This window comes from Cricetulus griseus, chromosome 7 (assembly GCF_003668045.3).
Source record: "Cricetulus griseus strain 17A/GY chromosome 7, alternate assembly CriGri-PICRH-1.0, whole genome shotgun sequence".
Lineage (NCBI taxonomy): Eukaryota > Metazoa > Chordata > Mammalia > Rodentia > Cricetidae > Cricetulus > Cricetulus griseus.
The window spans coordinates 112,090,238-112,115,902 of record NC_048600.1 but is presented as its reverse complement, the minus strand read 5'-3'; the positions used below and the strand labels follow the sequence as shown (position 1 = coordinate 112,115,902).

Below are 25,665 nucleotides of genomic sequence, written 5' to 3'. Positions count from 1 at the left end.
TTTCGTTCTTTTCCTGTTGTACATTAGTAACTTTGGCCAAATTAGTGGGCTGTGTGGCAGCCACACTGAGACCCCCCCATTAGAATTTGGCGGTAGACTTTGAGTCTCCCCTTACCTTCTCCTGTGTGGTAGCCCCAGTTGGGACGTGTCAATGGGAAGCCCCGGTGGATCAGAGCAGTGTTGGTAGTCAGATTGCCATCGAGGCTAGGAATCAGTTTGCAAGACTCAAGAAGGATTCTTTCTTTTTCTTCTGTAGTAAATAAAATCTGAAGGAGTTGTTGGCAGTTGTCCCAGGTAGGCTAGTGAGTAAAAATGACAGGATCCAAAAGATTAATTAGAGCCCTAGGTCTCTCAGAAAAGCTGGGATTCTTGTTTTTCCAGTTGTAGAGGTCACCACTGGCAAAGAGCCAATATTGGTAGATGTCATCTCCCTTCCGTTCTCAAGGGCAGGGTGACTGAGTCAGGGGTGTGGGGATTTTCCTGTTGTGCCCTTCCATGGGTGAGTGTGGGTGAGAAGAAGGCCTCCCTTCCCTCTGCCCCAGCAGCCCTTTGGGTCCCTGGAGGAGGGAGCTGATAAGGACGGGGAGAAAGAGGGTTCCCTCCTCAGTTCCCCCTTGGAGGACTGGTGCAGATGGTTTGGGGTATGGCTTTTCAGTTTCCTCTTTGAGGGCAAAGATAGTCTGGTCCATATGGATAGGAATCCCAAAGACGACATCTTTGGTGCAAGCCACCAAGTAGGGGTTGAAACTTCCTTCTCCTGGCCAGCCTATATCAAAGGAAGGCCATTCTATCTGAGAGAATGTGGTTAATTTTTTCCTTTTTAGTTTCAAACTCTTCTTTATGTGCTCTAGCCTTAAACTCCTGAAAATGGTCAAGAATCAGAGTCAAGGGAGTGGGAGTACTCAACTTTTGTCCCATAATGTCAATCTTAAGTGTCAGACCCAAAACAAACAGTCCAAAAGCAAACAAAACAACGCAGGTTCCTCCTGGTAAACTGGAGGAAAAATTGAAGCTGAGCCCTGCCTTGTCTATTCAGAGAAACCAGGGGGATCCAAGATTCAGTTCCATACAGAAGGGTACCAGTTCCCCAACCTGCAGTCATCCAGTGTGCCTGCCCAGACCTTTGCAGGCAACCTAGAAAATTGACCTCATCAAAGTGCAGTGCAAGACAGAGACAAAGTGAAATCAAATGACACTCACCAGTCAGTCAAAGGCTCCACAGGTGGGGGGCCCACTGGGTCTGGATCCTGGGGATCCGGGATGAGCATCCAAACACTGTATCCACACTATGAGTATCCCAGAGATCACCAGGAGTCCGAGTTCATATGCAAAACAAAGAGCCTTTATTGCAAGCTCGAGCTTGGTCTCTCTGTCTGCTCCAACACAGCGGTTGGATTAGGGAGAGCCCTGAACTCAGTTATGGCAGGGTTTTAAGGAGTAAAAGATGTAGGGAGGGCAGGGGAATTCTGGATTCAGATGGGGGTTGAACTCCTGATTGGGCAGGAGTTGGGCAACAAAAGTCTTGTCAAGCAGGGATTGGTACTGGCGTTGCTGCAAGGAAATTGGCAACCTATATACAAGTTAGGTAAGCTATCCTTAATGTTCTGGAGCATCTAGTATTTGTTTGTCTCAATTCTGATTGGTCCCCCATGGGTAGAATTTGTGTTTTTTCCTGGTTATTGTAAGGGTGAGGCCTAGTCCCAGTATTGTTAGTCTGAAGCCTGTCACAGCTGCACTGATGTTAAATTAGGCCTCCTCAGTGTCACTGTAATTAGTTTAATAAAAAGCTAAATGACCAATAGCTAGGTAGGAGGTATAGGCGGAACTACTGGACAGAGAGAGCTCTGGGAAGAAGAAAGGCAGAGTGGCTAGCCAGACAGAGCAGAAGCAGGATGGGCAAAAAGGAAATGAGGTAACAATTGTGTGGAAGAATGTAGTTTTTTTTTCAAAAATCTATTTGTTTTATGTATATGAGTGCTCCGCCTGCATGTACACCCTTACAGCAGAAAAGAGCATCAGATTTCTTATAGATGGTTGTGAGCCACCATGTGGTTGTTGGAAATTGAACTCGACCTCTGGAAGAGCAGCCAGTGCTCTTAATCTCTGAGCCATCTCTCCAGCCCCTGAAGAATGAAGATTTTAAAATACGGGTTAATTTAATTTATAAGAGCTACTTAGAAACAAGCCTAAGCTAAGACCAAGCTTTCATAATTAATAATAAGTCTTCGTGTCATTTTTTTGTGAGCTGGCAGCCCAAAGAGAAAAATCTGTCTACAGAGAGGAATTCAGGTGACCTCTAAAAGGGAGACTAATGGGTCATATCCTATTCAGCTCATCTCACAATCTTCTTGCCACTCTGGACATTGTTTTTTGTTGTTGTTTTTTTTTGGGGGGGGGGGCTCAGCACTAAAACAGCAGGGCAGAAGCCTTCTTTGCATTAATTCACTGTAGGTGGAATTTTCCTGTTCTTACTGCTTGTTCCCAAATAACCAGAAGTCGCTTCCCAAATAACTGACTCTGAGACTTAATATTGAAGGAACCAGCTTCCTTTTGGCAGCCATAACAGCCGAACACGTGCTTGCCATAAACCTGCCTTGGTCACGTAGAGGTCAGATGCCTGTCTTGTGACAAGGAACCAATCGGAAGTTAGCTGGTGGCGCTATGCTTTACGACCCTGGGTGTGCTTTACGGACAAGCGCACGACAATGACGTAGAGAGCATAGCAACCACCCTGGGAGGGCCTATGAGCCATAACAACCAGTTGACCAATCAACACAGGGCAAGCCCTCCAAGCCTGGAGGCACACCAATCGTGAGCCTGTGCGTACCCCTAGACACTCCCCTTACGCTGCCCTATAAGATCTTTTGGGAGCCCGTAGGAGCCGTCTTTTTCTAGCCGTCTGCCATGGCGGGTGGGTGAAAGACCCGAGCTAACATGGGGTTAGTTCGTTAAATTACAATAAAGCCTCGTGCAGTTTGCAGCAAGCTCTCGAATCCGCCTGGTGATTGGGGTGACCGCGAACCTGGCCTGAGACCCCGGATACTTGAGTTTTCGGGGGTCTAACAATATAAATTATAAATCCTCAGCCAATAGCTCAGGCTTGTTACTAGCCGCTACCTCTTAACACTCTTACATTTTAATTAACCCTCATTTCTTATCTACTCTCCGCAGCATGGTGGTACCGCCTTCTACTTTTCTACAACCATTTTACTAATCTAACACAAACAAAAAACTGTGCACCTCAGCACCATTGTGGCATTTCATTCATAATTCCTAGACATTTAATTGTTGAGTGTAGATACTGCCAAAGGGAACTTCTCAGTGGAGTTGAGGATGAATGGTCCTGGGTCACTTCCCTGGAATTTCCTTTACTCTTCTCCCAGGCATGTGGTCCTTTTGCCAGGCTGAGCGCTGTGGGAGATCTGGGGATTTCCTAGTCTACTCCAACAGAACATGTGGCTGGTATTCTCAGTAAAGGGGGAGGGGACAGATACACAGAGAGAGACAGAGAGAAAGTGACATCCAAAGCCCCACTCAATCAGCCCGCTGCAGGGTGAGGTAGGTCTGGGCCTAAAACCAGAAGCCAGTTTGGGCCCCTGCTGAGTCAGGAGGCAAGGATAATAAGGATGGATGCCTCCCCTCTGCGATCACCACTGTGCCTTGCAACTGAGTCCCAGCTCCTGGCCTCCAAGAATTAGCATCTAGCAGATGCCTGGAATTCTGTTTGTTTGCCCTCAGTTCTGTCATCCACAGATGCTCCCTAACTGTGAAAAAACAGGTTATACCTAAGGTCAGACCAAGCCCCTCTTTCTTTCAGCTTTCTGTCTCTCTATAGCTGCCTTTAAAAAAAAAATCTAACATTAAGGACTAGAAGGTAGTAATGCACATCTTTAGTCCCAGTACTAGGAAGGCAGAGGCAGGCAGTTTTCTGTGAGTTCCAGGCCAGCCTGGCTTACAGAGTGAGTTCCAGGCCAGTCAGGGTTGCTCTTCCAGAGGACCCAGGTTCAATTCCCAGCACCCACGTGGAAGCTCACAACTGTCTGTAATCCCGGTTCCGGGGATCCAGCATTCTCACAATAACAACATCTCACAATAACACAATATCAGCATCTCACAATAACAACAAAAGCCACTAATGTACGTAAAATACGAATAAATAAGTCATCAAAAGGAGGCTCAAGCCGCCAGGAGCTGCAAATGACACCCTGGGAGCGATAACAGCTTCTAGCAGTTGCTTCCAGAAGCTATCTTAAGAAGTTCCTCTGTGAAAGAACACCTGTGTCCCAGCCAGCATCTACTGACATTTCTTGGTAAGAGATACCCGGCTGCTGCAGCAACCACCAGAACCCCAGTCCCACATTGACCTAGAGAAGCCATTAGCAGAACCCCTGAGCCTACCTCTACCTGAAGGAGCAATCACCAGAGCCACAGCCCCCACCCCACATCAACTGCAGGAAGAGGGACACCCTGCAGCAAGGGCTTCACATATACTGGTTGGAGGAAGAGATGTGTAGACAATAAGATAAGAACACACTCAACAACATAAAGATCAACACAGCACCACTCAGAAACTAGTGCTGCTACAACAGCAAGACCTGAACATCCCAACGCAGATGAAGCAGAAGGAAATGACCTTAAAAATAACTGTATGAAGATGTTTGAGGCCCTTAAAGAGGAAATAAAAAATTGCCTTAAAGAAATGGAGGGAAAGACAAAAGAAAAATTGGAAGAAGTCAATAAACCCAAGAAAACCAAGAAAAAACAAACAAGTCCAAATTGAAATAGAAACTTGAAAATTGAAATAGAAGCAATAAAGAAAACACAAAATACCAGGCAGTGGTGGCACATGCCTTTAATACTAGCTCTCAGGAGGCAGAGGCAGGCAGATCTCTGTGAGTTTGAGGCCAGCCTGGTCTACAGAGTGAGTTCTAAGACAGCCACAGGTAGTTGCACAGAGAAACCCTGACTTGCAAAACTAAAAAGAAAAAACGAGGGAATTCTAGAAATAAAAAAATTGAGTAAACGATCAGGAACCACAAATGCAAAACAACAGAACACAAGAGATGGAAGAGAGAATCTCATGCGTTGAAGATACCATAGAGGAAAACATTAAATACAACAAATGTTTAATACAAAATATCCAGGAAATCTGTGATACCATGAAAAGACCAAACCTGAGAATAATAGAGATAGAAGAAGGAGAAGTCCAACTCAAAGGCACAGAAAATATATTTGACAAAATCATAGAAGAAAATTTTCCAAACCTAAAGAAGGAAATGCCTATGATACAAGAACCCTACAGAACACCAAATCGATTGGACCACACACTCACACAAAACATCCCCTCACCACATTATAACCAAAACACAAAATATAAGGAATAAAGAAAAAATATTAAGATATGCAAAGGAAAAGGACCAAGTAATATACAAAGGCACACCCATCAGAATAACACCCGAATTCTCAATAGAAACAATGAAAGTGTCTGCATAACACCAGTCCAGAACCTTCTGGCTTCCAGAGATGCCAGCCCAGACTCATATAACCAGAAAAACTTTCAATCACCATAGACAGAGAAAACAAGATATTCCATGATAAAACCAGATTTAAACAATACCTATACACAAACACAGCTCTACAGAAAGTACAAAAAGGAAAACTCCAACCCAAGGAAGTCAACTACATTCACAAAAACACAGGCAACAGATGATCTCACAGCAACAAAGCCCAAAGTAGGGAAATGCACAAACAATGTCACCAACAACAAAAACAGAAATAAAAGGAACTAGCAATCACTGATCATTAATGTCCTTTAATATAAGTGGATTCAATTTGACTATAAAAAGACACAGGCTAATAGATTGGATACGAAAACAGAATCCATCCTTCTGTGGCATACAAGAAACACCTCAACCTCAAAGACAGATATTACCTCAGAGTAAAGGGTTGGGAAAATTCCTAAGAAACAAGCTAGTATAGCTATCCTAATATCTAACAAAATAGACTTTAAACTAAAATCAACCAAAAGAGATAAAGAAGGTCATTTCATATCTATCACAGGAAAAATCCACCAAGAGGAAATCTCAATTCTGAACATCTATGCCCCAAATACAAGGGCTCCCACATTTGTAAAAGAAACAATACTAGAGCTTAAATCATATATCAAGCTCCATACACTAATTGTGGGAGACTTCAACACCCCACTCTTGCCACTGGACAGGTCTGTCAGACAGAAACTTAACCTGAGAAATAAGGGAACTAACAGATGTTATGAGTCAAATGGACATAACAGACATTTATAGAACATTCCACCCAAACACAAAAGAATATACCTTCTTCTCAGCACCTCATAGAACCTTCTCAAAAACTGACCATACTCAGTAAACAAAGCAAACCTCAACAGAGACAAAAAAAACTGGAATAACCCCATGTATCTTATCAGATCACCATAGTTAGAATTCAACAACACTAATTTCAGAAAGCCTACAAACACATGGAAATTGAACAATGCTCAACTGGATCACCACTGGGTCAAGGAAGAAATAGAGAAAGAAATTAAAGACTTCCTAAAATTTAATGAAAATGACCACACAACATACCCAAACTTATGGGACACAATGAAAACAGTGCTAAGAGGAAAGTTCATAGCACTAAATGCCCACATAAAGAAGCTAGAGAAATCCCACACTAACAAATTAACAGAACAACAGAAAGCTCTAGAAGAAAAAGGAGCTAACTCACCCAGGAGGAGTAGACGGCTAGAAATAATCAAATTGAGGGCTAAACTCAACAGAATAGAAACAGTCTATATCTATTCAATATAGTACTTGAAGTCCTAGCTAGAGCAATAAGACAACAAAAGGAGATCAAGGGGATACAAATTGGAAAGGAAGAAGTTAAGCTTTCGCTATTTGTGAGTGATATGATAGTATATATAAGTAACCCCAAAAGTTCTACCAGGGAACTCCTACAGCTGATAAACACCTTCAGTACTGTAGTAGGATACAAGATGAATGCAAAAAAAAAAAAATCACTAGTCTGCTTATATACAGATGACAAACAGGCAAGCAATCAGAGAAACATCACCCTTTACAATGGCCACAAACAACATAAAATATCTTGGGTAACTCTAACCAAACAAGTGAAAGACCTGTATGACAAGAACTTTAAGTCTTTGAAGAACAAAACTAAAGAGGATATCAGAAAATGGAAAGATCTCCCATGTTCATGGATAGGTTGCATAAACATAGTAAAAATGGCAATCCTACCAAAAGCAATCTACAGACTCAGGGCATTACCCATCAAAATCCCAGCACAATTCTTCACAGACCTCAAAAGAACAACACTAAATTTCATATGGAAAAACAAAAAACCCAGGATAGCCAAAATAATCCTATACAATAAAGGAGCATCTGAAAGCATCACCATCCTGACTTCAAGCTCTATTATAGAGATATAGTAATAAAAACAGCTTTGGCTGGAGAGATGGCTCAGCGGTTAAGGGCACTGCTTGCTCTTCCAAAGGTCCAAAGCCAGCAACTACATGGTGGCTCACTACCATCTGTAATGAGATTTGGTGCCCTCTTCAGGCCTGCAAGCATACATGCAGGTCGAACACTGTACACATAATAAATAAATAAATAAATAAATAAATCTTAAAAAAGAAAAAAACAGCTTGGTATTGTCATAAAAACGGACAAGTGAACCAATGGAATTGAACTGAAGACCCCGATATTAACCCACATATCTATGAACACCTGATTTTTGACAAAGAAGCAAAAAATATAAAATGGAAAAAAGAAAGCATCTTCAACAAATGGTGCTGGTATAACTGGATGTTGCATGTAGAAGAATGCAAATAGATCCATATCTATCACCATGCACAAAACTTAAGTCCAAATGGATCAAAGACCTCAACATAAATCCATCCACACTGAACCACATAAAAGAGAAAGTGGGAAGTACCCTTGAAAGTATTGGTACAGGAGACCACTTCCTAATTAGAACACCAGTAAAACAGACACTGAGAGCAACAATGAATAAATGGGACCTCCTGAAACTGAGAAGCTTCTGTAAAGCAAATGACATGGTCAACAAAACAAAATGACAGCCTACAAAATGGGAAAAAAAATCGCTGGGTGGTGGTGGTGGCACACACCTTTAGTCCCATCACTCAGGAGGCAGGGGCAGGCAGATCTCTATGAATTCGATACCAGCCTGGTCTACAAGAGCTAGTTGCAGGACAGCCTTCAAAGCCACAGAGAAAAGCTGTCTCAGAAAAGAAAAAAAAGAATTTAAAACGGGAAAAATTTTTCACCAACCCCACATCTGACAGAGGCCTGGTCTCTAAAATATACGAAGAACTCAAGAAATTAGACACCAAACTACCAAATAATCCAGTTAAAAAATGGGATACAGACCAGAGAATTCTCAACAGAAGAATCTCAAATGGCTAAAACACACTTAAGGAAATGCTCAACATCCTTAGACATCAAGGAAATGCAAATCAAAACCACTCTGAGATACCATCTTATACTGATCAGAAAGGCTAAAATCAAAAACACGATGACAGCTTATTCTGGAGACGATGTGGAGTAAGAGGAACACTCCTCCAATATTGGTGGGAGTGCAAACTTGTTCAGCTGCTGTGGAAATCAGTATGGCGATTTCTCAGAAAATTAGGAGTCAATGGACCTCAAGGTCCTGCAATACCACTCTTGGTCATATACCCAAAGGAGGCACACTCAAACCACAAGGACATTTGCTCAACTATGTTCATAACAGCATTTTTTTTGTAATAGCCAGAACTTGGAAACAACCTGGGTGCCCCCCCAACCAAAGAACAGATTAAGAAAATGTGGTACATTTATTTACACAATGGAGTACTACTCAGCAGTAACAATTGACATCTTTAAATTTTCAAGCAAATGGACAGAACTAGAAAAAAAAAATTCTGAGTGAGGTAACCCAGATCCAAAAAGACAAATATAGTATGTACTCACTCAGAAGTGAATACCAGACATAAAGCAAAGTATAACCTTCCTACAGTCCACAACCCAGAGAAGCTAGATCCCTCTCCCAGAAACAGATGGAAGGAGACGTGGAGATCTATAACTAAGCATTGGGCTGACCTCCCAGAGTGCAATCCAAGTGAGGGAGGAGCCATAATATGAACAAAGGAGTCAAGGACATGATGGAGACACCCACAGAATCAACTGACCAGAGCTACTAAGAGATCACTGACTCCACACTGTCAACTGGGGAACCGGCATAGGACTGAACTAGGCCCCCTGAATACAGATGACAATGGTGTGGCTTGGGCAATATATGAAGCCACTGGCAGTGGCACCAAAATCTAACTATAATGCATAAACTGATTTTGTGGAGCCCATTCTCTATGGATGGATAACTTGATCAGCCTAGACATGGCGTGGGGGATGCCATGGTCCTGCCTCAATCAAGTGATAGGACAGACTTAGTTGACATCATAGGGGAGACTTTACCCTCTCTGAGGAGTGGATGGGAGGGATTAGGGGAAGGAAGGGAGAGCAGGAGGGGAGGAGGGGGGGAACTGGGATTGAAATATAAAAAATTAATTAATTAAATAAAATAAATGGAAAAAAATCATTTAAAATGTTTAAAAAGAATTGGGTGGTGGTGGCACACGCCTTTGATCCCAGCACTCAAGAGGCTGAGTCAGGCAGACCTCTGTGAGTTTGAGGCCAGCCTGGTCTACAGAGTGAGTTCCGGGACAGCCAGGGCTACACAAAGAAATCCTGTCTTTTTAAAAAACAAAGATTTATTTATTATGTATATAGTGCTCTGCCTGCATGTATGCCTGCAGGCCAGAAGAGGGCATCAGATCTCATTGCAGGCCAGAAGAGGGCACCGGATCTCATGGTTGTGGGCTACCATGTGGTTGCTGGGAATTGAATTCAAGAACCTCTGGAGGAGCAGCCAGTGCTCTGAACCTCGGAGCCATCTCTCCAGCCCAGAAATACTGTCTTAAAAATAAAAAAAAAAAAATAAAATAAAATAAAAAAAGAGAAATGTTTAAGAAGTGGACGAAACAGAGTCATGATCAAACTGAACTTTAGAGGAGACTCTAGACTTCAGAAAGCAGGACTGGAGCTGCTTGGTAAATTCCTGTTGCCATATGTACCTCCAGGTGGGGCTTGAAGACTTGGAGCTGGAATGGACTACAGGATGGAGGGCACGCGTGAAAGAGGATGAAATACCATCCTTGGGAAGGATATCCACCCAGTTCTGTGCTGGGGAGAAGGCAGCATGGCTGGCTTCTGACGATCAAGGAAAAATGCAGAGAGTGACACCTGGCTCTGGAGGCCACAGCCTACTCAATCTTTGGACTGGGTAGAAGTCATAACTACTGTGTCCTAGTGACCCCAAGAGTTGAAGTCACCTTTCTTCATCAACACACAGTGACCAGTGACCAGAATTAGGTTGAAAACAGAGAACAAGGAAGAGAACAATGGTTTTCCCATTGCCCTAGCCTGTGATCTATTTTCATCATCTGCTTTCCGCTACATCACATTTCTTCATTGGTCTTCTCTTTCACTTGCCAGCAGGATAGTAGGGTTACTTAAAAATCTCAGGCTTCTTTTGGAAGGGAAAAAATATTGAAATTTATCAGTTCCTTGATGATGATAGCCTACTATTTCTTAATTTATTTTTATTTTCATTTATTTATTATTTTGTTTTGTTTTTCTTTTTTGTTTTTGTTTTGTTTTGATTTTTGAGTCAGGGCTTGTCTGTGTAGCTTTGGAGCCTGTCCTGGATCTTGCTTTGTAAACCAGAATGGCCTTGAACTCACAGAGATCCACCTGCCTCTGCCTCTGCCTCTGCCTCTGCCTCTGCCTCTGCCTCTGCCTCTGCCTCTGCCTCTGCCTCTACCTCTGCCTCGAGTGCTGAGATTCAAGGTGTGCTCCATTATTGCCCTAATATTGTTTTGCTTTTCCAGACAGGGATTCTCTGTGTGTAGCCCTAGTTGTCCTGGAACTCACTCTGTAGACCAGGCTGGCCTGAAACTCAGAGATCTAACTGCCTCTGCCTCCCAAGTGCTGGAATTAAATGTGTGGACACCACAACCATTTATTTATATCATTATTATTATTATTATTATTATTATTATTATTATTTCTGGTTTTTTTTCCACAGGAAATGAAGAAGCTTTCTCCTTCAAGGTGATATAATTGACAAGCTGTGTTTAAAATTCAAACAAACAAGTAGCAAATGGAAGGAACTGGTTCAGACAAAATTAGTAATTATTCAAATTATGCTGCTATGTTTGTCTAGCACCTTGTAACATGTGAGTGAAAAGGAAAATACATATGCAGTCAAAATTTATATGCCAAGGTGGTAGTGCATTCCTGAGGTCCCTGCACTTGGCAGAGGCAGGAGGATCGCCAGAATTTCAAGGCCAGCCTGGTCTACCCAGCAAGTTTCAGGCTAGCCAGGAGTACCCAGAAAGTTTTTTCTCTTTCTTTCTTTCTTTCTTTCTTTCTTTCTTTCTTTCTTTCTTTCGTTTGGTTTGGTTTGGTTTTTTTTGGTTTTTCGAGACAGGGTTTCTCTGTGGCTTTGAAGCCTATCCTGGCACTCGCTCTGGAGACCAGGCTGGCATCGAACTCACAGAGATCCGCCTGCTTCTGCCTCCCGAGTGCTGGGATTAAAGTGGATTAAAGTGCACCACCAACGCCCAGCTTTTTTTTTCCCCCAGAAAGTTTTTAATTCAAAAACAAAATACTATTAATTTATACATGACTATAATACAAAAATTCGACCTAGTACTTCCAAGTCTGTTTCTTAAAATTCACTAATGGGGGTGGGGGCTGGGGGTGGGGACAGACAGGGTCTCAACTCTGCAACTCATGGTAATCCGTCTGCCTCAGCCGCCTGAATGGTGCAGTTACAGGCAGGAGCCACCAAGTCCAGCCTCCCATGTCAAATGCTCCAGATTGCAGAGGACATTGGAGGGGGGCAAATAAAATGGCACTTGTGTGTTCCATCACTGGCTGACTGAGAGGTTCGGGTCTCAAGACGCCCCTCACCCCCCTGAAGGAGGAATATTTTATCAGGAATCTTCCACAAGGGGATGTTAATGTTCCTGGAGATTTTGCATGGCATGTCTACACTCTTCCATGCATGGAAGTCTAAATCACATCGGAAGAACTTCCTTTTACTGAAAATAAATTGGGCCGAGAGGTGTGGTGCACACGCCTTTAATCCCAGCGCTGCAGAAGGCAGGCGGATCTCTCTGAATTCCAGGCCAGCCTGGTCTGTCGAGTGAGAACCTTAACCCAGTAGTCCTCAACCTAGCGCTGCGACCCTATAATGTAGTTTCTTATGTGTGGTGACCTCCCAACCATAAATTGTTGCGTTGTTATTTTATAGTTGTAATTTTGCTACTGTTATGAATCGTAATGTAAATAACTGGTTTGCGACCCTAATAGGGTTATAACCCTCAGTTTGAGAGCCGCTGCCTTAACCAAACTGAGCCAGAACTCGCGCTGTTTTTGAAGGAAAAACAAAAAACAAAAAGAATTCCCATTCCTCTAGCTGCCTACATAAGGACTAAGGGAGGATTTCTGTAATTTTAACGAATCTGAGATAAAGAAAGAACATCCGTTTCTACATCATTTTATTCAGGCGGAGAGCTGAGAAGAGCTGAGGAAACGGCTTTGCACTTGCAAAACGCCTTCTCTCCTCAGAGTTTTCGGATCACATGGGCCTTTCTCATTGGCCAGATTTCCTGTAAGTCTCTGCTACAGGAATAGACTATTGGTCTATCCTGAAGACTCTCCCGCCTCCTTTACCTAATTGGTTCATTCGAACAGGCCGCCTTTTCAATGGGTATGAATAAAAGACCGTCCACGATTGGTTACTCTAAACAGAGCTAATGAGAGCGACTCGGTGATTGGTTCCTCTGATTTGGGCGGGCTCGGCGAAGGTTCAAATGAAACTAGGGAAGCCATCCTAACCGACGTGCGTCTGTGGAGGAGCGCTCTGGTCGCGGGTCGCCTCGCGTTTCCCACTGATTTAGTCGCTTTCGGGACTCACGAGCCCCTACAGGACCGTCACCATGGAGTTGTCGCCGCTGCAGGTACAGCTCGCGGATGGGCCCGGGAGGTAGAGCCTTTTCGCGGCCTCTGCTTCCTTGGCAGGCGGTGAGGGTTGAGGCTCCCGGGCTGAGGACTGGCCCGCCACCGGCGGGGATCCCGGCCACCCCGTCTCCTAGGCCTTGGAGGGTCGCGGACGGGGTGAAGTTCCTCAAGAAATGATATCGTCCAAACTGACTTCTTGAGTATCGTGCGTTTTTATTGTTTGTGTGGGCAGGGTCCACTCGCCCGTCCTGTGACGGGTCTGTAATCTAGTGGCCCTCGTGTGTGACTCCGAGTGGCATGTAATTGAATTCAGTGCCCCTCTTTTCTTCTCTGCCCTCGGGCTGATTTGAATGACTCTCATCTGGAAAGGTGCAGAGTGTGACAGCTCCCATGAGGAGCTGGCCGACCGAGTGGCCCCCAAACTGCCCTGTTTCAGGGTGTGGATGTGGCCAGCATCCCAACTGCTACAGCAGAATAACACCTTCTGTTATCTGTCCGAGACTTACGTGGGCACTCATTAGGTATTTGCTCATTAGATGAAAGAAGTGTTTATATATGACGTGAAAATATTGTTTAAAGGCAGACTTTTCTATATTTGATATACTTGGTATATCAAGTATAGCAGACCTAGTGGGACATGCTTGTAATAGCAGCTGCTCCGGAGACTGAGACAGGAGGATGGCTTAAGCTAGTTCATGGGACCCTGTGTTAAAGACAGCAACAGGAAAAAACAAATAAAAAAGATCTGGGGGTTTTCCTCAGCAGTCAGCATTTGCCTAGCATGTTCAAGGCCTTGGGTTCCATCCCCTGTACCACACACACACACCCCTTAGAACCTGGTTACAAGGATTTTAATGGAATTGTTTGTTCGAAGCTATGTCAACTCTACCAGTACCTAAAAACAGATGGCAAATTGCGGTATAGTGTATTGAGTTTATCATTATTGTAGATATTTAGTTGATCATTTCTGATCAAGTTATGGTTAAAATAAGTTTTCTTTTTCTCCCCCAATGACTAGCCTGTAAATGAAAATATGCAAATGAACAAAAAGAAAAATGAAGATGCCAAGAAAAGGCTGTCTATCGAAAGAATCTATCAGAAAAAAACACAATTGGAACATATATTGCTCCGCCCAGATACCTACATTGGCTCTGTGGAATTAGTTACCCAGGTAAAACCAAGGTCTTGTTGAATGTCATACTTTTTTCAGGTTAATGTTTTGAACTTCACTTCCTTAGTGTTGCTGGACCTGACCTATTATTCATACATGTGCAGAAACACATTTCAACCCATACATATTTCAATCTTTATTCAAGAAGGCTTTACTCTTCCATGTGTAGCTGCAAGCCTTTAATCTCAGCACTGTGGGGGCAGAAGCAAGTGGATCTCTTGAATTTGAGGCCAGCCTGGTCTGCATAGCCAGTTTTTGGCTACCCAGTGCTACATAGTAAGCCACTATCTTTAAAAAAAAGAAAAAGAAAAGAAAGACTAGACTATTAATGACAAAACAATAAATAAAAATAACTTTCTTTGCTTTTTTTTTCTTTTTAAGCAAATGTGGGTTTACGATGAAGATGTTGGCATTAACTACAGGGAAGTAACTTTTGTTCCTGGTTTGTATAAAATCTTTGATGAGATTCTAGGTAAGTAAATATTTTTATATGAAGATCTACTGGTCAAGTTCTTAAGTATCATTCATACTAAACCCTCTGTAAACATAGCTCCTCTTACTTTAATTACTTGCCAAAAGTGATATGTATGTCTGCTGGATGTGGCAGCTCATGGTTTTAATACCAGCACTTAGAGGTAGGGGTGGGCAGATCTCTGAATTTGAGGTCAGCTTGGTCTACATAATGTGTTCTAGAACAACTAGACTCTACCTCAAAAAAAAAAAAAGCAGTCTTATAAAGTCCAGAAAATTAAGTTTTATTCTGGAAATAATACTATGAACCAAAATTGCTATAATAGGGGGCTAAAGAATGGCTTACTGACTGCTCTTCCAGAGGACCCAGGTTCAATTCCCAGCACCCACATGGCAGCTCACAACTACAAGATCTGATACCCTCACACAGACAGACATGCAGGTAAAATATAAATGAGTAATTTTTAAAATTGCTGTAATAAAACAGTGAGGTTGTAATTCTAGAACTGGGGAAGTAGATGCAGTAAAATCAAAAGTTCAAGGCTATTCTTTTTTGCGAGACAGGGTTTCTCTGTGTAGCTTTGGAGCTCATCCTGACACTTGCTCTGTAGACCAGGCTGGCCTCGAACTCACAGAGATCCACCTGCCTCTGCCTCTGCCTCCCGAGTGCTAGGATTAAAGGCGTGAGCCACCAACGCCCAGCCCAAGGCTATTCTTAACTACATAGCAAGTTCAAAGTCTGCACGAAATACATGTGATTCTGTCTTGAGAAAAATTACTATAAATTAACACCTTGTTAATGTTATTCCTTTGTTACTTGTGAATTTATTTTTCTATATTCTAGAGCTAATGTGTTTTAAAGCACTTTGATGGCTTCTAAGTGTGTATTTCATTTTCTTACAGTTAATGCTGCAGACAACAAACAAAGGGACCCAAAAATGTCTTGTATTAGAGTCACAATTGATCCGTAAGTGTTAGCCTTTGGTTTGCTAAGGCTTATATTATTTGTTGTATTTGCTTTAATTACTAGTGAAGATAGATTTTTTTTTTTTTTAAATTACGTTCCTGCCAGGCATAGTGGTTTATCATACCTTAGTCCTATCACTTTTGAGATTCAGAGGTAGGAAACTCTCTTGAGTTCGAGGCCAACCTGGTCTACAAAGTGAGTTCCAGGAAAGCCAGGGCTACACAGAGAAACTCTGTCTCAAAATAAAATAAAGTTTGCAAAAGTACAGAAAGACAGGATTCTAAAATGAACAGCTTGTGAATACCCAACATTAAAACTAACAATTATCAGTAGTTTTGTTTGGTTTCCTGTTGTTTTTTTTTTTTTCAGTCAGGGTCTTCTGTGTAGCTCTGGCTAAGGTGAAACTTGCTATGTAACCTCAATGTTCTGGCCAAACTCAAAGATCTATCTGCCTCTGCCTCCCAAGTGCTTGGATTAAAGGTGAGCAACACTATACAGTTTTCCAGCTGGGCCTTGTGGTATAGGCCTATAATCCTAGCTCTTAGGGAGACTGAGGCATATACTGAGACCATGTCCCAAAATAAAATTTTTAAATTAAAAAAAGGGCTGAGGGGCTGGAGAGATGGCTCAGAGGTTAAGAGCACTGACTGCTGTTCCTGATGTCCTGAGTTCATTTCCTAGCGACCACATGATGGCTGACAACCATCTGTAATGAGATCTGGTGCCCTCTTCTGGCCTGCAAGCATACATGCAGGCAGAACACTATACATAATACATAAATAAATCTTTATAAAAAAGGGGTTGAGAGTAGCTTGGTGGTAGCACATGTACAGCCTATGGTTTGAGCTCCAGTACTACAGTAAAACAAAACAAAACAAAAAACTTTGCCAGATGATAGCATACACCCTTCATCCTAGCATCCAGAGGAAGAGTGAGTCAGATCTGTGAGTTCTGGGCCAATTAGAATTACATGGTGAGTCCCCCATCTCAAAACAATTTCCGTGTGTAGTCTGAACTATTACAGAATAGTTTATAAACATGATACTTAATCCCTAAATAGTGCAGTACTTCAGCTAGCATTTGCAATAATTGGTCAGTTTGTTTGTTTCTTTGATGATGCTATTGAAACAGCAAACCAGCAGGTGGTAGTAGAGAATAATTTGAGTTTACATTTCTGATTTTAAATGTTCATGTTCCCTTGTGGGGTGGCCATGATGAAGGTTTCACATTTTTTTATTAGCCTGATCAGTGGTGACATTAACTACGCTTGTGGGGTATATGTTAATGATGACTGCATACTTGATTGCACTTAAGGACTTGATAACAACCTTTTAAAGATGTTGAGCTAGTTTTAACTGATTTTTTTTTTACAGGTAATATTAAACAAGTATTATTATATTATTCGTGTCCCATTTTAGCTCATTCATATATTTATAAGCATTAGCCCAAATAACTATCATAAAAGTCCTAGTAACTGAGCTGGAGAGATAGATCAGTTTAGAGAACCTGATGCTCTTGCATAGGACCTTTGTTTGGTTGCCAGTATATGGGCACTTTCACTCATGTGCAAATAAGCATACATGCACATATACATAATTTAAAATAAAAATATTTTTTTGGAAAGTTTGAGTGACTAACATTTTGTTAGCAGGAAGGGCAGTTTGTTTATTATTGGTAACATTTTTCAGTGTGTTTTATTGGGTGGGAAAAACTAAAGGAAGTAGGAATATACAGATGGTCCTCTTGAAAGTAGTATCATTATTTCCTAATTTTGTCCTTTTATTTGAGTACAATTCATTTTCTTTTGTTTAATCCTAATATTTTAAAATTTCATGTTTTTTCAGTATTGTCAGTGTCTACCCAAGTGTTGGAAAAGGTTTCTGTTTCCCACCCCTGGATGCTATTTTCAGAAATATTAGGAACTAAGCATGGTGGAAAAGGGTATATATGTGGAGAGTCATCATGAAATTGAAACTTGCAGATATATGTATTTTATTTTCAGATGTTAAGCACAGTTTAAAATTTGTTGTATAATAAAATTTTCTATCTTTTCTTAGAGAAAATAATTTGATTAGTATATGGAATAATGGAAAAGGAATTCCTGTTGTTGAACACAAAGTTGAGAAAATGTATGTCCCAGCTCTCATATTTGGACAGCTCTTAACCTCTAGTAACTATGATGATGATGAAAAGAAAGTAACAGGTAGAGTATCTGTAGAAAATGTTTGTTGCTGAAAAAAATATATCTTTTAAATAACTGTCTTGTGTGTGAGGATTAAAAATAATGGGATTGGCAGACTGAAGAGATGGCTCAGTGATTAAGATAATTGGCTACTCTTGCAGAAGACCCAGGTTCAGTTGTGAGCATGTACCTCTTTTTGGTGGGGAGGGTTGAGACAGGGTTTCTCTGTGGCTTTGGAGGCTGTCCTGGAACTAGCTCTTGTAGATCAGGCTGGTCTCGAACTCACAGAGATTTGTCTGCCTCTGCCTTCCGAGTGCTGGGACTAAAGGCGTATGTCACCACTGCCTGGTGAGCATGTACGTCTTGTAACTACAGTTCTAGGGCATCTGATGCTCTTTCACGTCTGTGGAACCAAGCATGCATGTGCAGTGACATGCATGTAGGGAGAGCACTCGTGCACATGTAGTGGAATAAAAGCTCAAGGCCAGCCTGGTCTACAGAGTGAGTTTCAGGACAGCCAGGGCTACATAGAAAAACCCTGTCTCAAAACCAAAGGAAAAAAGAGAGAGAGAGATAGGAGGAAATTGATTAGTAAACAAAATAAGGCCGTATTTAATAGTTTTGCCAGCAATTAGGAAAGCTGAGGCACTTGGAATAATGGCTGCACAGTTAAGACAGTTTACTGCTCTTCAGAGGACCCAGGGTCAATTCCCACACCCCGATGGTGGTTTACAACGGTCTGAGTCTCCAGTGCTAGGAGATCAGACACCCTTTTCTGGGTTCTGTCATGCAGGCAAAACCCCCATATACAAAGAAATAAAACTTAAAGGAACTAATGGAAGCAGAGTGGTAGATTGCTGGCCTATTCTAGTACTCAAAGTAAATAAAACGTAAGAAAAGAATCTTAGTTGAATAATAGTGTTCTATATTTACTTGCTCAGGTGGTCGAAATGGTTATGGAGCCAAACTGTGTAACATATTCAGCACCAGATTTACTGTGGAAACTGCCAGTAAAGAATACAAGAAAATGTTCAAACAGGTAAGTAAATTTGTATCTTGTAACATGTCTTTAAACTGTAATACAGTCATTTATAATGACATTAATGTTTTGACTAAATTTAATAATTTATAAGCCATATAAAATTATTTTCCAGAACTTAATACACTTAAAATATTATTTGCTTCTAGTTTGTTTGTAAAATGAATTGGCTTTTTTGTCTTATTTGTTCTTCTCTGCCATAGACATGGATGGATAACATGGGGAGAGCTGGTGACATGGAACTCAAGCCCTTTAATGGAGAAGATTATACATGTATTACCTTCCAGCCTGATTTATCAAAGTTTAAGATGCAAAGCCTTGACAAAGATATTGTTGCACTGATGGTTAGAAGGGCATATGATATTGCTGGTTCCACTAAAGATGTCAAAGTTTTCCTTAATGGAAATAAGCTGCCAGTGAGTATTTTTCTGGGTAATAAGGGGGCAAAGGAATTTGTGATCATTGTCAAGTACACAATTTGTTTTCCCGCCTACATGTTTCTTATAACTTTTTAGATAAAAGAGACTTGACTAGCACAATTTTTTTAAATCTCATTTTATTTATTACTTAATGAACTTAATGTTTCTTTTTTTCTGAGACTGGGTTCTCTGTGTAACCCTGGCTGTCCCAGAACTCTCTGTGTAGACCAGGTTGGCCTTGAACTAACAGAAATCCACCTGCCTCTGCCTCCCAAGTATTGGGATTATAGGAACCACTGCCACACCCATCCATCCCTGGAAAATCATCTCATTTTAAACATAGTACCTTTTTGTTTTTGAGACAGGATCTCATTGTATAGACTTGGCTGGCCTAAAATTCCACTATGTAGACCAGGCTGGCCTTGTACAAACAGAGATGTTCCTGCCTCTGCCTCCCAAGTACTAAGCTTAAAGGCATGTGCCACCACGCCTGGTTTGAATTTTTTTGTTTTCTGAGACAGGTTTTCTCTGTGTAGCCCTGGCCATCCTGGAACTCACTCTGTAACTAGGCTGGCCTTGAACTCACGGAGGTCTAGCTGCCTGTGCCTCCCAAGTACTAGGGTTAAAGATGTGAGCCACCTCATCTGATTTGAATGTTTTTTAAAACCTCAAAAGATGGCTCAACAGGTAAAGGTGTTGGCTGGGCAAGCCTGGCAACCTGAGTTCCATTCTCTAGAACCTATATTGATATGAGGGAACTGACTCCTGAAAGTTCTTCATACCAAAGTCATGCATACCATAGTATGTCCATACACTATTTTTGTCTCCCTATTCTGCCCCTTTCTCACATATACATAAGCTAAAGTTTTAAAGTAAAAAGTTTCAATTCTCATATTCTAACTTTAAGTGTACTTATTTGTGTATGAATGTTTTGCTTGCACACATGTATGTACATCCTATGTATGCCTAGTGCCCAAGGTCAGAGGAGGTCATCAGATCCCTTGGAACTGGAGTTAAAGATAGTTGTGAGCCTCTGTATGGGTGCTGAGGTCTGAATGCTGGTCCTCAGCAAGAGCAGCGAGTGCTGTTAATCACAGCACCATCTCTCTCCAGTTGTCTCAGTCTGTATTGGTTCCGTTTTCCAGTGCTGTTTTTGTTTGAATTTCCCATTATTTTAATACTATTCTCTTTAATCCCTGTACAGGTAAAAGGGTTCCGCAGCTATGTGGATATGTATTTGAAGGATAAATTAGATGAAACTGGTAACGCACTGAAAGTAGTACATGAACAAGTAAACCCAAGGTGGGAAGTGTGCTTAACAATGAGTGAAAAAGGCTTTCAACAAATTAGCTTTGTCAATAGCATTGCTACTTCTAAGGTAATTCTTGAGGGTTCTTTATTATATTAAATGGATTTAAATGTTTGTCTAAACTATGTTTACAGTTACTATTATAATTCTGAGGCGTTTTAAAATGGTGTTTTTTCATTAGGGTGGCAGACATGTTGATTATGTAGCTGATCAGATTGTGAGTAAACTTGTTGATGTGGTGAAGAAGAAGAACAAGGGTGGTGTTGCAGTGAAAGCCCACCAGGTACACATTCCGTTTGCTTCCTTCTCCTAAAATCAAGAAAGACAGAAAGGGATTCGGTATGGCCTAGTGGTAGAACACTTGCTTTACTTGAATAAAGTCCTAGGCTCAGTCCCTAGCACTAAGATGGGGTGGGGCATAAAGACATTTTGGTGACTTTATCAACTTTCATTACAGGTGAAAAATCACATGTGGATTTTTGTAAATGCCTTGATTGAAAACCCAACCTTTGACTCTCAGACAAAAGAAAACATGACTTTACAGGCCAAGAGCTTTGGATCAACATGTCAATTAAGTGAAAAATTCATCAAAGCTGTGAGTGCTTACATGGAAATGAAAATAGAAATGTCTTACTTATTTCTCATTGTTCTCAGTTCTGCAGAAACAAAGACTGCCTGCTTCAAACCTTTTCAGTCTGTGTTTTTTTGTTTTTACAACAGGGTCTAGCTTTGTAGCCCAGGCTGGCCTCTCCTGCTTGTACCCCGCTAGTGCTAGAGTTAAGCAGTATACACCATGCCTGGCCCTGATCTGACAGGGTCATCAGTCTTAACTAGGTGCTATCTTACCATCAGCTTGCCTGTATGTCCCAAAATCATAAAAATTAAACTAGTTATAGATACTTGTCCTAATATGAGAAACTCTACATCAAACAAAACTGCTATCTTAGTTAAAAAAGCACCAACCAACCACAGAGTATATAAAAAGTAAAAGTAGGAGCCGCCTCTTTATTTCCTCTCTTCTAATCAGTAAGGAACATCTGTTAGATAATTCATTAGCCTCCCACTATTATCTCCTCTCCAGACTTGTAACAGGTTCTTAACCTTTCTGTTGCTTCCAGTCTTCCCCTCCGTAGTGCTCTTGAATGACATTTCTGGTTTCACTTGAAATCCTTTAATATCTTCCACTCAAAAAATACAAGTTCCCTTGCCTGTTGAAAGCTTTCAATGAGTGCTGGGATTTGAACCTGGGTCCTCAGGAAGAACAGCCAGTGCTTTTAACTGCTGAACCATCTCTCCAGCCCCTACTTGTAATTTCTTATTTCTATCTAACATGTTATACCTTCAACTACTTGAGGGCACAGATATGCCTTGTTCAGTTTCTTTTTCTTTTCTATTTTCTTGTGTATGTGGTGTGCATGTTTTGTTTATGCAGGCACATGTGTGAGGGATATGTATGGATGTGGAGCCTGAGGTTGATCTCGGGAATCATCCTGGATCCTTCTTCCACCTTAATGGATAAAGCAAGGTCTGTCAATCAAACTTAGAGCTGGGTAATATGGCTAATCTCACTAGCCAGTTTGCTCAGGAGATGCCATGTCTCCTTCCCCGAGACTGGAATTAGAAGTAGGCTGCATTATCTACCTAGTATTTACTTGGATAATACACATCAATCACCTATAAGCACTGAGCCATCTCCCTAGTCCTAACTTACTTTAACCACTGTATCTCCAACAAGTAGCTCAATGCCTGGCACAGCATACATCCATAAAAAGTATTAAATAAATGAGCCCAGAGGAACCATCTTCTTCATGGGTGAAAACCTCACATGGGAAAATCCAGGGGTTATTATGTTACACACACCAAGCCCAGTCTAGAAATGTTGGAGTTTTTGAGTTTTGTTTTGCATTGTGTTTTTGGTTGCTTTTGAGATAAAAGTCTCACTAGGTAGTGTGGCTGGTCATAAACTCCTAGAAATCCACCTGCCTCTGCTTCCCAAGTGCTAGGATCAAATATTTATGCCACCATACCCAGCTCTTTTGGGTTATTATATATATATATATTATATGTATAATTATATATATAAATATATATGTATATATAAATCAATATATATTGATTATATATTATATATGTATTAGAATATATATATATATATATATATATATATATATTTGATTGAATCTTTCTAATGTGAATGTTTCTGTTTTGAAGGCAATTGGCTGTGGTATTGTCGAAAGCATACTAAACTGGGTGAAGTTTAAGGCCCAAATCCAGTTAAACAAGAAATGTTCAGCTGTAAAACATAACAGAATCAAGGGAATCCCCAAACTTGATGATGCCAACGATGCAGGTACACATTTACTTCAATAACAGCAGCATACTGTAGATATGTTCCTCTTAACACTTAATGTTCAGCCAAAAAGCTCTCTTTAAAAAAATGAACCAGTTTCATGCCAGGTGGTAGTGGCCCACGCCTTTAATCCCAGTAATTGGGAGGCAAAGGTAAGCATATCTGTGATTTCGAGGCCAGTCTGATGTACAAAGTGAGTTCTAGGATAGCCAAAGCTGTTATACAGAGAAACCATGTCTTGAAAAAAAACAAAAAACAAACAAACAAAAATCAACCAGTTTCTTATTGAATATTTAGGATATTTCAAATTTGGAGCATTTTAAATAGTACTGAGATGATTTTAAAAAGGATACAGTGGCCGGGCAGTGGTGGCGCCCGCCTTTAATCTGGCACTGGGAGGCAGAGGCAGGAGGATCTCTGTGAGTTTGAGGCCAGCCTGGTCTATAGGGCGAGTTCTAGGATAGCCAGGGCTACACAATGAAACTTGTCTCAAAAAAACTTAATAAAAGAAGAAGAAGAAAGAAAGAAAGAAAGAAAGAAAGAAAGAAAGAAAGAAAAAGATTTTTGTTTATTTTGGGGATTTTTTATTTTTATTTTTTGAGACAGGGTTTCTCTGTGTAGCCCTGATGTACTGGAACTCACTCTGTAGACCAGGCTGGCCTCAAACTCATAGAGATGCACCTGCCTCTGCCAAGTTCTGGGATTAAGGCTTATGCCACCACCACCAAACAAAAAAAGATGTTGTTTTCAGGGGATGGATTCCAAGACCCTTGGTGAGTGCCAATAACCATGGATAATACCAAACACTATTATGCTATGTTTCTTTTATACTTATATACCTATGATAAAAGCACGGTGAGAGTAGCTGGTAGAGCAGCTACTGGTATGTACTATAATAACTATATCTTATTGTATCAAACTCACGCAATGACGGTTCTGGGAAATGTTATGTCATAAAAGATATTAATAAGTTCAGCTGTGCTTTTATCTCTACACAGGCAGGCAAATCTCTGTGTTCAAGGCCCGGCATAGCTTATATAGTGTATTCTAGGCCAGCCATAGCTATATAATGAGAAGTGAGTAAGCATTATGTTACATTTGTTTACTACATAATGGTTATTTTAATTCAAGACAAATGATCTGACAAATGCTACTAAATGACTAACAGACAAATAATGTATGAGCACTTTGAACAAGTAGGATTGATTGTATGACGTTTAGAAACATCAGACAAAACTAATAAATTGTTCATTTCTTGAACCTTAAATGAAAATTGTTTGTTTACTTATTTTAATTTGTGTGTGTACTACAGCATATGTGTGAAGGTCAGAAGGTGACTTATAAAAATGGTTTCTATCTTTCTACCGTGTGGATCCCAGACTGGAGACATAATTGTGGATTATATAACCCAGGCTGGTCTTGAACTCATAATTCTCTTATCTCATTCTCGAAAGTACTGAGATTATAGACATGAGCTGTCATAATTGGGCTTGAATTTTCTACTTGGTATTTGAAAATATGGAAAGTAAAACCATGGCACCTAGAGAGTTGTCTCAGCAGTAAAGTCCCTGTACTGTTACCAGTGCTCATGTTGAATGGCTCACAACCACTTGTAACTCCAGCTCCAGGGCAATCTAATGCTTCTGGCTTCTGCAGGTACCTGTACCATACACACATAAACCCCTACAGACACATAATTCAAAATAATAGCAATCATTTTTTTTCAAGTGAAACCATAGATAAGGTAGACTACTTACTGGATTAATAAACTATGACCCTTAACTGAAGAAAAAAAATGTGTATGGGGGAGCAGCATTGGATACTCAATTCATTATTTAAGAGCACTTGTTGCTCTTGCAGAAGACCCAGGTTCAGGTTCCAGCACCCATCTGGTGGCTCCTAGTTATCCATAACTCTAGTTCCAGACCGCCAACACCCTCTCTGTGGTACACATATATAACTGTTGGGTCCACTTTACTCTGAAGGTAAATTGTTATGGATTATTTTGCTCTGTTCCAGGCTGTTGACAATATGTCTAAGTATATTTGAGATTGATTGAGTTAAATGTACTAAAATTAATTTGTATATTTTTATTTTAGGGAGTCGAAACTCCACTGAATGTACACTTATCCTAACTGAGGGAGACTCAGCCAAAACACTGGCAGTTTCAGGTCTTGGTGTTGTTGGAAGAGATAAATATGGGGTATTTCCTCTTAGAGGAAAAATACTCAATGTGCGAGAAGCTTCTCATAAACAGGTAGGCTATAATACTATTTTTGGAATCTGACTCTAGGACCAGTAGACTGTAACTCAGTAGTGTAGCACTTTTCTGGTATACAGAGGCCCTGTGTTTAATCCCCAGCACTGCAGAAGTGCTGTGGGGGAGGGAATGGAATCTAAATCTAGTTTGTAATACAGGACTCCATGCTTGTATTCCATTCCCTCACTCACTAGTCATCTTAAAATAAATCTTAGACTGTTATTCAAACAAATTGAGTGTGTTTGGCTTGTACATAGCCCTGATCTCAATCTCTAGCAACAGACACACATACCCACAGAGAGAATGAGAAATGGGAGTTTGTATACATTGAAATTTTATGTTAACACACCTGATTTATCAAAGTGTTAAGTAATATTCA

General features: G+C 40.9%; 1 protein-coding gene across 1 annotated transcript in view; it reads left to right on the top strand.

Moving 5' to 3' along the window:
- The first annotated feature begins 13,015 nt into the window (after positions 1-13,015).
- Positions 13,016-25,665, top strand: part of Top2a (DNA topoisomerase II alpha) — a 31,234-nt gene continuing 18,584 nt past the window's right edge. Inside the window, 12 exon segments of the mRNA NM_001246738.1 lie at positions 13,016-13,117; positions 14,137-14,289; positions 14,671-14,761; positions 15,664-15,727; positions 17,785-17,930; positions 18,851-18,948; positions 19,152-19,364; positions 20,572-20,745; positions 20,858-20,959; positions 21,134-21,271; positions 22,888-23,026; positions 25,126-25,283. Coding sequence (NP_001233667.1) covers positions 13,097-13,117; positions 14,137-14,289; positions 14,671-14,761; positions 15,664-15,727; positions 17,785-17,930; positions 18,851-18,948; positions 19,152-19,364; positions 20,572-20,745; positions 20,858-20,959; positions 21,134-21,271; positions 22,888-23,026; positions 25,126-25,283 — 1,497 coding nt within the window. The 5' untranslated portion in view covers positions 13,016-13,096.